The sequence below is a fragment of the Patagioenas fasciata genome, chromosome 5 (assembly GCF_037038585.1).
Source record: "Patagioenas fasciata isolate bPatFas1 chromosome 5, bPatFas1.hap1, whole genome shotgun sequence".
Lineage (NCBI taxonomy): Eukaryota > Metazoa > Chordata > Aves > Columbiformes > Columbidae > Patagioenas > Patagioenas fasciata.
Window position 1 is genome coordinate 63,638,238 of NC_092524.1, and position 12,944 is coordinate 63,651,181.

Consider the following 12,944-nt stretch of genomic DNA (forward strand, 5'->3'; position numbering starts at 1 on the left):
CATAAACCGTGCTCCATGCTGTTTTGTCCCAACTGATATTTCTTTTCTTCCCTCATCCTTCTGGAAGATGGAATGAGGAAAATTCTACAGTTTCTAACTTCTGCCTCTGTGCTTAAGTTTATATCTATAAGCTCACTGTACAGGTTTCCTCTTGTCAAACTGCTGCTGAGAGTTTGCATGTGACACTATTTTATCTCTGCCTAGAAATGGTATTGACCATGGAAGAAAACACATGCTAAAACCACCAAGAAAATGAGGTCCAGAGAAAAAGTGCACAATGGATGTGCTTCCTATACCTAAAAACCACTTTACTGATAATCTAAGTTCCTTTCCTCTTGCTGTTTGTTTACAGGATCTTGGTGTCAGGAATTGGCTGTTATTTCATAGTTTTATCCTGTTCTAATTTTCATTTTAATCCAGTCACTAAGACAAGTTCCAGCAAGCTGGAACTATTTGCAGCACTTCAGGGATATGTATATCTTACTAATTTATATGGAGGATTTTTTTTAATGTACAAAAGTATTTTATTATTTTTGTTTCTCCATTCTTCTTGCATTCAGACTTCCTTTTATTTAGTATTAGGGTGATAAATGTGGATTGTCACCTTGAACAGAAAACTTTGCATAACATTGTGAGTTGGTTATGTAGGCTGAGATTCACATCTCAAGATATCTGTCTCCAGTGTCTCATTGAATGAATAAAGCCTTGTTTAAAGGATGAAACGCTTGAGACTGGATGTGTATTGCTCCATCTAGAATTTTACCTCGCTAACACTACAAAGCAACTGCAGCTCTGTTTGTGGTGGTGTTTATCATGTCAGTCTGAGCTATCTGAGTTCACATTTTCCACGCAAAACCTCCCAAAGGCAAAGTCCACTTGGTTCACAAATTCATGGACTTGTACATTTCCAAGAATTCTTCAAGGTCTATCAGCATCCACATGATTTTCCCAGAGTTTGTGTGAATAACACATCAGCAGTCCAGTTTATGCCTTTGAGTATTTTAGAACTTTATAGTCTGTCATCACTGGAAGCTCTGGGATCAGACTATATGCTTTAAGTAACCTTATCAGAAAAAAAGCTTAACAGTGTTTCACACTATCCTGTGTTCAGTAATAAGAAGACTCTGTAGAGAGAGAATAGAAGACAATTGAAAATAATGACACTCTTTGCAATGTATATATTTTTTTCCACTTTTATAACAGATGTTTTTCTTTTCTATCAGAGAAACGTTAAAAAGAAAAACTCACGGCAACGACTGTACAAGCCCCATTGCAAATAATCCTGGCTCAAAAAGGGATGCCCACTTCTGTGCAGTCTGCAGTGACTATGCTTCAGGATACCACTATGGGGTCTGGTCGTGTGAAGGCTGCAAAGCGTTCTTCAAAAGGAGTATTCAAGGTAGGAGAATCAGCTTTTGATAACTCTGCTCAAATAAGTTGTTTTCTATGATCAGCGGCTGCAGAGGTCGATCTAGCAATGAGTAGATTTAAAATCCTGGTGTATGGTGCTGAAAACAGAGCAAAACATGACTGCTTTATCTTTTGGCTTTTATGTTATCAAGATCTGGAAACATTACAAAGTGAACAATTGATTTCTTTAGAGAAGTGGAATATGTAGCATGGCAAGGGCCTGAAACAAAGGCCTCGGTGGGGTGGCACTGCGACCTGCGGATCTGATTGCAGTTTGTGTCCCAAAGTAGACACAGTAATTGTGAATTTGTTAGAATAAATACAATCAGAGTTGGTAATTGTCTGGAGACTTTGCTTGCCAGGAGCTATTCTTGACAAGAGTATGTTGCCTGGAGCTGTGGAGTCATAGCATATAACATCTACGCAGTATGTATGATATAAAAACATGTTTAGCAAGTATTAGGTACAAACCTCTTTATTGTTATTTCTCAGCTCTCCACCCCCCACAGCCTACATTGCAGTATTTCTTACTCTGACAGATCTCTCTCGCTAAGATTTCCACTTCAGTTTTTAAATTCTTAAATGCTTGGTATTTAGTTCAAATTTGCTAAGTGGCTGCCTCGTGAAGTAAATGTAGGTCTCCATGTTTGTTATCACAGCCTATGGGCAGTGACTTATACATCATATTGCAGCTTTGGACCACTTCATGTCTTTAACCTTGGCTCTAGTTATCATGTTCTTTGGCCTCAATTGAATTGACATTGGATACTACATGTGGGTACTAACACAGAAAATCCTGTCATTTTTCAGTCTGTGATGTTCCCTTTCTCTTCTGCACACAAAGCCTTTAGCGATCTTGAGATATTTCCTTTTGGATCAATATGGCAGAGTTGGTGTCACCATTAGAATAAATTTTAATTCAAAACTTGTTTGCCTTTTCAATTTATTGTGCAAGTTCTTCATGGGTGAATAACAATTTCTATAAACTGGTGCAAGTTCTTTTGATTTCTAAAATAATTGAAGAGAACTTTACATTTGTCATAAATGGAGACTGAATTTGATCTCAAAGTGTTTTCTGTCAGGAAAATTATTTGTCTATTCTGCGTTGCTCGCATGTGCTTTGACCATGAACAAGTTACCCATTGTGGGCTTCTGCACACCTTAATGTACCCTGTCAGGTAACATTTTTAATTCAAATAAATGGAAGTAAGTTCTTGGAATAAAACTTTATCAAGCACTCAGTTGCAACTGTTGTTATGAAGGATATTACTTATAAAAATAGAAAGCTAGGCCTAACATAGACCAAAATGTTGGGCTAATATCTAATTAAAATTAAATGGTATGACTGTGTGTGGTCTCCTCTGCTTGTCCAAATTTGTAGTGTACAGTATTCTTCCCACATTGCTGAACATCTGCCTGGAAGCTAAATTATCCCAAGGCCACAGGAGTTTTAAACCACTTTATACTTCAGTGTGCTTGGGTTATAGTGCAGCAGAGAGCTTCCTCCTCCTTTCCCCCGATGTTGTGTGAAGAGTGATAAACAGTAATTTGTTTTTCAGTCATATCTGCCAGTAGGAAATGGGACAAACTGTAACCTGATCTCTTCTTTTTAAAATCATCGGTTCAAAAATTCAAGGTTAAAATTATTTTAATTTTGCAAGGAAATAGTCACAATGGTTCAGTTAAATAATTGCTCTTGGGGACATGAACTCTTGGACTTGCATCAAGTATTAAAAAAACCCAACAAACCTCTAGTAGCTGTATCTTTACCTGACATATTGAAAGTTTGAAAAAATATCTTAAATAACATGAGAGAAAAGACATTAAGAAATGTAAATGAGTGCATACTTATTGCATCCATTGGTAACTACTGCAAGAGAGATTTTGAGTGTCAGACAGGAGATTATTTGACTGTATTTACACCAAGAGCATACTCAAGTCCAGTTTATAGTAATAAACCTTTGGACCAGATTATTGATTAATGAAATGCAATTGTGCAAATGGGTTTGGGTGAGGGTGAGGAAGTGGGAAAGAGAAGGCAGTAGAAGAGGCTATGGTGGAAATTGATGAAAATAAGAGAAACACTTGTCCACAATATCTAAGAGTTATACCTGCTGCTTGTGCTTTTCTTTGTACTCTACAGTATGCATTATTTTATACTAGTTTTCTTTCTCTCTTGGGCTGTTTTGTTTTTTTTTAACTTTGGTCCAGGGTCAATCCTCCAAAGGTTTCTTCATTCCTGGAACTCACCCCATCAGAGAGTTCAGTAAACAGGGATGTAATTTACTTAAAACATTTCAGGACTGTGTGTGTATTGCTGTTTTCCACTCTGCTGCTGAGGAAGAAACAAAATCTACTATCTGCCATCTGTAGACTCCCAATGTACAGTAAGAAATTGGAAGCTGGGAGCAAATTTCCACAAGAGCATATGTCCCATTTTCAAAAATCAGTTGGTTATCTAATACTCATCAGTAAAATCTGGTCTATGTTGTCTGGTTACATTTTGAGGCCATAGGTTTATGTTTTCAGCGTAGGATAAATATGCATTTTTGCATCAGTTAAATTAATGCAGCTTAGGTATATGCATATGAAAAAATTGAGTTGCTTAAAATAGGAAGGTCCTGATTTGGGAAATGACCAAGAGAGACTGTTGGAGATGTTAAATATTCTCTTCTTACTCTGCTGCAGGACATAATGATTACATCTGCCCAGCTACCAATCAATGCACGATAGACAAAAACAGACGCAAAAGCTGCCAGGCATGCCGGCTACGGAAATGTTACGAAGTGGGAATGATGAAATGTGGTGAGTTTTGCAGCTCTGTGCTGTTTGCTTGGGTTTTGCTGACTTTTGTTTTTCTTTACTCAATTCTGTATAGTGCTTGCCCCCCCACCCCCGCCCCTTAATTCTAAAAAGGCACATCAAGCAATTCGAGCAAGGTTTAAGCTGGTTTTATAGGAAGGAATGTACCAAATTTTAAAGCAGAAGAAACTTGTTGTTTTCAAAAGAAAACCCGTGGAGAGGAGAAAAGTGTATGTTGAGCATGTGAAAACCACGGTACCTCTGCAGAGCTCCAGGAAGGCAGTTCATTCACATACCATGTTCTGCAGAATGGGAACCCAAGACCTGCTGCTGCCTGAGCGGCAAACCAAACTGAAATCCCCTCTAATACAGGGCAAATGAGCCTGTGCTGTGCTCTGCTGCTGGGATGCAAGACCAGCAGGGCCACATCAAAACAGTTAATTAACCCCATATCCTGCCTCCAGCAGTGCTGAGAGTGGCTCCTCCTCAGGAGGAGCCTAAGAGTGAGACTAGCATGTAAATGAAACTATTCCTGACAGCTCTCAGCTTCCAGAAATTAGCAGTTGGAGACTTCTGGTCTAGAAGAGGTTTCTTCCATTTGATAGGTCTTAATATATTAATAGAATGGCGACTTTTCCATTGTTTCTCTTTTTAATCCTGTAAAGTCTTAGCATCTACATCATCCCGTAGCAAGGAGTTCTGCAGCTTGACCACCCACCATGGGAAGAACCAGCTCTCTGGCTGCCACGCTTTTTTGTGGGGCTTAGGTGGGGCAGTGAGGGGAAGGTGATGGGTGTGCTGTTCTTTTTTTGAACAGGCTATTTTCAGATGATACCCTCCAGCTTTTTCATCAGAAGTATTAGTGGACAACCCCTGTTTGTCACTTTGCCACTCAGAATTACCCAGCCTTTTCACTTATTCCTGTCTTGTATAATACCTACAGTGATGTGACTTCACTTTAGTTATACATTTATAGATGGTATTTTAAAGGTTACTTTAAAGAAGAATATAACTTAAAAGATATTTTGATATCTAATGTACTTGCACAGTCAGGGTTTCTTGTTGCTTCTTATATATTCCCCAATGTACATGACAGAAATAGGCTCGGAAAACATCAGAAAGGAACATGGGAGTGGAGAGCAGGTCACTGTGCTTGGTGCTCCGTGATCTGCAGGCGTGCACTTCGGTTCATCCCATTTAGTGTAGATACATATTTCTGTTCTATTTCTAGGCTAGGCAGTGTTTTTGTCCTCCCACTGCTGTGATCTGAAGGCTGTTTGCAGAACATAATTTCTTTCATTAGGGATATTCTTTAGAATTCCAGCCTGCATTTATTGCTGTGCAATTAATGCCCATTTGTTCTTGTGGCAATGTTGTCTTGTAGCTTAGAGGCTTCTCTTTATTGTTATCAGTCTGTTTGTATTTATGGGTGACATCATCTCCCCTCACAACCTTTGCTTTATTAGACTAAATAAACCAAGAAATCTCCTCTTGCAAAACAGGAAAGCAGATGGAATCTAGAAGCCATCAGCATAGCTTGTCTCTCAATCTGCTCCAGGTAGAAATAATCCACTTTGCACTTGTGTGGCCAGAATTATGGACGGTTGTTCCTAGGAACTCTCCTCACTATAGCAGCACTAATACATTTCTGTTTCTGCAGGAGCTTTTCTCTGCATACAACCAAGGATCCTATTTGCCTCACGCAGGCGGTTCATAGTCATTCCAAATCTGTTATGACCGCAGACTCCCTGTTCATTTCTAGCTGATAACTCCCAGATTAGAGCTACAATTTCAATCGTTTCTTGTATTATTTTTGTACTCCTGAAGTACATTTGGTTTCTGTTGCTCAAACCAGCTAGTTCTTTCTATACGAAGCTCCTGTCTTCTTCAGCACTACTGATACATCTCAACTTCATTAGTGTTTTTCGTTAATATGGTCTTAGCTACCTTCTGGCCTCTGAAAAGGAAAACCTCACACTTGCAAATGAGAGTCTTTTTAAACCTTACTTTCTGAATGGTGTCACTGTCTTTTGCTCACCTTTATGACTGAGAATTTTACTCAAAGGTTTTCCAACAATGTTTTTTATCAAGCCCCCATTCTGGAGTTGGAGAGTTTTTGTAAAGATTAATTCCACTATGAGTTTATAAGGTGGTATTCCACAATACTTAAATGAATCCTTGTGTTCTAATTGTCCCGAAAGTCCTGGTTTGTGATTAGACCTCATAGGCACTATGGTATTACAAATAATAAATAATAACATGTACTCGTGTCTTAGCCTGTGTTCCTTTTAATCTTGTCACATATTCATAAATATATTTTTCAACAATAATGAATGTTTATAGGACATCAAAGACTGTGCCAGAACAAAAATGACACTTTGAAACTAAAACAGTAAAATAACAGAATTTGGTTGTGTGGTTTGTTTTTTTTTTTTTTTTTTTAGTTTATATTTTATTAGTTTTTTAGATAGCAACACTGAAATTCGGGACTCCTGAGAATTTAATTTCAGAATCTTAACAACTTAATTGGAGGAAAAGGAGTATGAAAATTACTCAGAATTGTCTGAGTTGAGGCACCTGTGTGTAAAGCTGATTCATGGACACATAGTGACAGACATTTAAACCAGACAGATTTTAAGACTATTCCTTGCATGAAACAAAAATGACATTCCCTGCAGACCAAAGTGATTATCTTTCCAATGTTTTCTTGTTAGAGCAGTGCTTTAATGCCAGTTTTTTACTGTAGAAAACCATAAAAGACTAAGTTTTCTTTTTAATGTAGGGTTTTCCCCATCTCTGCTCCTTTCCCTGGTCACTTAGTGAATGCATTGGCTCACATCTGCTGAAACCCTGGATAGGATAGAATGGTTTGTAAGTGCGTTTTTGCTTGTTGGAGAGTTGTTGTCCAGCAGAAGTAATAAAATAACCTTGATTGCCACTTTGTAGTTTACGAAGGCTCCTCATAAAAGCTCTGCACTGTTTGCGCCAAATTTTTAAATCCTCATTTTGTATATTATCAATTGACACCTTGAAAAAAATACACATATACCTCTGTGTGTATCTATAGCATTCATTTCTGTATGTAAATGTGACTGGGCAGTACATGCCGCCTTTAAAAGAGTAGGAGGCAGTAGGAAAGTGTTGCTTTGGAGTCTCCCTGTCTGAAATCCTCTTGGATGTCATTACATTCATAAATGTTGAGAAGTCAACCCAGCAAGCCACAGGTATTTCAGTGGAGACTAGCTTGGGGGTGCTTTGTATTAAGGTGACAACGGATTTTCTTACAAAATATACCATCGTTGCCAAAAGCACAATGAGGGTCTGAGACACAGTGCCTGCAAATTGCTCTGTGGGAAATCTGTGGTGCCTCCTGTTCCAACCGAGAAAGCTGCTGCTAAATTTTGGCACTGGAACTACCAGCAATGACAGAAAAATAATTGCAAAGCGCTGTCACCGGGAACAAGGAAGACGGAAATACTGCAGTAAACCCTACCCAGCAAACTTGAATAAAACAGATCAGGATAAAACTGATCTTCTCTTGGAGCTTTGTTTACCTGGGGAGCCTGAAAGGGGCTGTGCCATTTGCCAAAGGCTGTGAAGAAGACAGGAGTTGCTCCACCACTGAGCTATAGCCACTCTGGGAGCAGCTATGCTCAATCTTTTCTTTTTTGCTTCCTGAGGCTCAAATAGACCTTCTCCCATAAGGAGTTTTCAGTTTCCCTGTAGGGCTAGACTTATCTTATATTTCATCCCCTCCCTGGCCCACTCCTGTGTCTTTTTTCCCTGTGTGTCAGTTCTCAATTTGTTGAAAATGTTCCAGAGATAAACCTCCTTTAGACCCCCTCCCTGTCCCAAATGAGAAGGCTGCGGGGCCATACCAAAAAGATACTGCCCTTGAATACTGGCATCATTCAGCAAGTTTGCAGAAAGAAAACCAGAGTTCTCTGGGGCTGATACGGTTCAGGGTTTGTCTCTCTTCTTCCCCCGTGCTTGGCTGCTGTGTTCAGTTTCTAGATAGCACTTTGAAATACTGCAAAATTACTTTTTGCATTGAAAGTAAGTGGGGAAAAATGTTTTATGGTATTCTCTGGACACCAGATGTATTAATTGTATTTTAGCTATTATAGAAATTACTGTAATTTGAGCTCATGTTCTCGTGTGTATGGCAGACGGCAGCTTCTTTGTCAGCAGGTCTGTTCTGTGAATACAGGCGTACTCACCAGAACATTTGCGTTTACTTTCAAAGGTGACTGGAGTGCTAATGATTTACTAAGGCATACTTGAGCAAGTTTTAAGCTCCAACACTTACAAAAACTGGTTATAATATATATTTAATGGTAGAATCTGCAGTTGCTGCTGAACTGGTTACTTACATAAGCAGTTGCCAGGGTCCAAAATCAATATTGAGAGCCATATGCCATATTACTGCTCACCGTATCAGGCAGCAGACTCATCTGCAATTTTCAAAGAACTTATAAAGCAGGAGCTGCTTTAAAAATAAAGGGTTTCACTTCCAAGAATACCTGTTGTGGCTGGTTCATGGGTGAGTGAACAGCAGGCTCATTTTAATGAGTTTTTCAATGTGTTTTATTTCTTATGTTCTTGAGATCATTTACCCGTAGGATCCTGCCACCGGTCCAGCATTCTCAGCTGAACATAGCTATTTTCTTGTGCAAAGAATAGCTTTAAATAAGGAAAGTGCTGTATGAAAAATAAGGGGTTTGATCATCTTGTGCACTTCTTCAGTTGCCCAAATTACCTATGTATGAATGAATATTAGCTAGTAAGTATAGTCAGGGAGTTTGTGGTAAAGTTGGAAATAGTCCCTAACCTGGGAAGCTGTAAGTATTTTAATGCTGTACGTTTACACAGATTGACCCACATCTCTGTGTCTAGTTAAGCCAAACATCAAATTGATCTAGAATTGTTTATATCGTTTTATAAGCACTTACAGATTCCTGTTGGATGCAAATAGATGTACAGGTAAAATTTCTCAGTCCTGCCTAAACTTTGGATTTGAATAAAAAGTACATACGTTCCTTTATGTATTGAAACGTTGTTTTAATTGGAAAGGCTGCTACTTTCTGATGTGTCAATTGACTAGAAAGCTTCAATGTTGTTTTCTTAATTGTGTAATCTTACAATGCACTCTTTCCTTTATTATTTACGTTTTTTCAATATAAACAGAATAAATTTTAGTGTAGAAATTAATTATATCTCTCTTAATCACTGATGAGCTGTGTTTTATGCACACTGCTCGGTGAATCAGCCTTCACCGGCTTTGGCAAAATATAGTGATTAAAAAAATACAAACAATAATTCAGAATCTGGTTGGTTTGGTGTTTTGTTTGTGTGTTTTTCCTACTCTTTCTTTGTCACCAACTATATATTTTTTTAGCCTAAGTATACGTCTCCTGCATCTCCCTATGGCTTTTGGTTCCTCTGTGCTATTTTTCTTGTTCTGTCCTTCAAGATGGCCATGCTCAATATACTTCAGCTTTCTAAATAGTGGAAGTGATGCGAGATGTTGCTTCTTGCTTCTGTTCAGTTCTCTTCTGGTGTTTACGGTCTCTACCATGCACATTCAAAGGGAAATCAGTCATGGATCTCTCTGTGGGTAGATCACCCTGACATCTGGGCATTTCCTCACCTGTTTGCAGTTGTACTTGTGTTCCAGAGACTCAGCACACTGTTTAGACTCTTTTCATGGCAGCTACACGAGAACAGATAACAGTGGGTCTCATCAATAACACTGACAGAGAACTAGAGAATGTTCAGAGTTGGCAGATAAACAATAGATTAATTCCAGAGATTTAAAGGATGTGCTCTTCTGCATGCAGGACTCCGAACAGGGAACTTGCTCCTTCTAGTTGCAGATATCTGAATCCACTTCGAGGAACTCCTGCTGACTAAATGGGACGCAAGGAGAGAATGGGTTGCATCCCAGTAAGTCCCCAGCTGAACACTCAGCAGTGAGGCCCAGATGGGCTTTTTACTCTGTATCATGGCCCAGACTTTCAGAAGTCTTTTCTTCCTCCAGTTCACAGTTAAAACTTACAAATAGCTATCCTTATTTACATTGAAAAAATCTCATTTATCTGTTTTTTATGTCAATGGGTCATTTCCCATGGACTTTAAAACAAATTAATTTAAGTTCAAAAATAAACATTTAATGTTATTTTTTGTTTAGTAGAATAAAAAAAAGCTTCAGTTGAAATCAGCGGGAACAAAGTTAATGGTGAATGCTCTAGAAATTCTGAAACTTGATGTTCAACATTAGAGCATCCAATCACAGGATCACAGAATGGTTGGGGTTGGAAGGGACCTCTGGAGATCATCCAGTCCAACCCACCTGCTGAAGCAGGTTCACCAGAGCAGATCACACAGGAACGTATCCAGGCAGGTTTTGAATGTCTCCAATATTGAAGGGGTTTTTGCCCGTATCCCCAAACATTTGGATTTACATAATGCAACACTGAGAGAAAAACACTTCAATGCAATCATGTGCCTCTCGTGCCAGGCTCAAGAAGAGAACGTTGTGGATATCGGATCCTGCGTCGCCACCGTAACTCAGAAGATCAGGTGCATTGCATTGGCAAAGCTAAGAAATACATTGAGACAGCAACCCGTGTAAAGGAGATCCTGCTCAGCACAGTCAGCCCGGAGCAGTTTGTTTTAACGCTACTCGAAGCGGAGCCTCCTAACGTGTTGGTGAGTCGTCCCAGCAAACCATTCACGGAGGCCTCCATGATGATGTCCTTGACAAAACTGGCAGACAAAGAGCTGGTTCACATGATTGGCTGGGCCAAAAAAATTCCTGGTAAGAAATTCAATCTTGTTTTTGTTTATTTCAATCAATGGTTTTACCATCAATGTATTGTTCTTTACTGTGAAATAATAACACAGCACAGTAAATGTGTGGTATTAACATCTTAAGCTTTTTATCCTATAAAGTAATGGAAAATTTATTGCACTCAGTAATTCACCTGGATGTATTTTGATTTAGACAGGGATATAGCCTATAATTTGCTATCTGTTGTTACTCAAATATTTGTTCATTTTACTAAAAAACATAGTTGGTGTTGCATGTAATTTCTGCCTCATCTACTATAAATACCTGACTAATCTGATTTAAGAGGATTAACAAGACAGCTATAAAAAGAGTTCGAGAGCAAATTCTTCCCTTGAATCCTGATGGAAGGTTTCCAGTAACACTGATGAACACTGAAGTGTGTCCAAGTGTTGAGTGTCTGCAATTGCTTCGTTTGACATAGTTACTACACAAGTGGCACGTAGTATCGACACCGGAATAATTGTGCGCTTACCTCCAAAACAAAAATCAATAAGGGTGCTTTTGGTTGTTGGCAACACAAAGAACGTGCACTGAAGTATGACTACATGCATTATTGCCTTGAATGTCTCAAGTGCGACCACAGCATTGTGCTAATGTACCATTTCACTTCTTGAACACTAGAAATGGTGAGCATTTGCAACTCCTTCTCCATGAAGTGCCCATAATTAAGACAGTCAGAATAAAAGCAGCCAGCATGTGGAGAAGACAGTTGGCAAAGTTGTGCAGAAAAACTTGCTGTCTGGCACAGCTTAAGCCTCAGACTGTGGCCTTTTAGCGAGACCTTAAGGTGACCAACAAATAATAGTGAGCTGAAAGAAGCATTGAATCATTGATAGATGTTTTGATAGATGTGTGAGGGAAGGTTCAGATTGGATATTAGGAAAAATTTCTTTGTGGAAAGTCTTGTTGAAGCACTGGAACAGGATGTCCAGGGAAGTGGTGGAGTCATCATCCCTGGAGGTATTTAAAAGATGTATGGATTATGTTCTTAGGGATGTGGTTTATTGCCGGAATTAGGTTGAGGTTGAACTTGATGATCTGAAGGGTCAAAATGATAATATGATTCTGTGTCTAGCAGCATGGGGCTTAATCCTTTATCCTTCATGTATTATACTTTGCTTACCTCACATGGCTACTGCATCTGGTAGTCCTGACCCCAGGTCTATCAGGACCAAGGAGCCAGCACACACGGTTCCTCTCTTGGCTTTTGTGCTGAAGGCAACCAGAGCATGGTGGTGCATGTCCTGGTCTTGACATGCTTGTGCACTAGAAACAGCAATTGCTGCTGCTTGAATACACACAGAGGAAGGCAGGACTGTAATCCTGATCTCCAGAAATAAACTGTGTAGACAGTATAGGAAACAATATTGGTGGACAATATTTTGTACAATCCTTAAAGTGAGAATTTAGGCTAAGGGAAGCGTATCCTATTTTAGAACTAGGTGGAGGGGCTGAAGGTGTTCCCAGCTCCATCTGCTGGACCACATCTCCGAGTTGCAGGTTACGGTCTCCACGGCTCTGCTGCTGTGTTGGAGGGTTCAGGTGTGATGGTTTTAGGGTGTGAAAATTCCAGGTCAGCTGCTGAGCTGCTGGGGAGGAGACGCTTGCACAGCATCAGCATCTCCAGCCTTGCTGGGCTTTTGCAAAGTGACGGTGTTTTCACTGTTCATGTGGAACTTTTTAAACAGACAGCCCAAATCCTTAATCCTTATTTTCGCTGATTTAAGAAACTCTGAAAATAACTGTGAAGTAAGGAACCGTAAAGGATTAAGTGGTGTCTGTTGCTATAATTTCTTGTCTAATCAGAAAAACTTGATTAAAAGGTATCATTTCAGAGGACTCCGTATAGTTATATTAATCTGGTAGAAAGTGAATTACG

General features: G+C 39.3%; 1 protein-coding gene across 2 annotated transcripts in view; it reads left to right on the forward strand.

The window, feature by feature from the left end:
- ESR2 (estrogen receptor 2) overlaps positions 1-12,944 on the forward strand; it is a 37,754-nt gene that overhangs the window by 9,371 nt on the left and 15,439 nt on the right. For both annotated transcript variants that reach the window (XM_071809726.1, XM_065840111.2), the window contains exons 3-5: positions 1,224-1,399; positions 4,099-4,215; positions 10,733-11,032. In XM_071809726.1, coding sequence (XP_071665827.1) covers positions 1,224-1,399; positions 4,099-4,215; positions 10,733-11,032 — 593 coding nt within the window. The remainder of the gene's footprint in view (positions 1-1,223; positions 1,400-4,098; positions 4,216-10,732; positions 11,033-12,944) is intronic.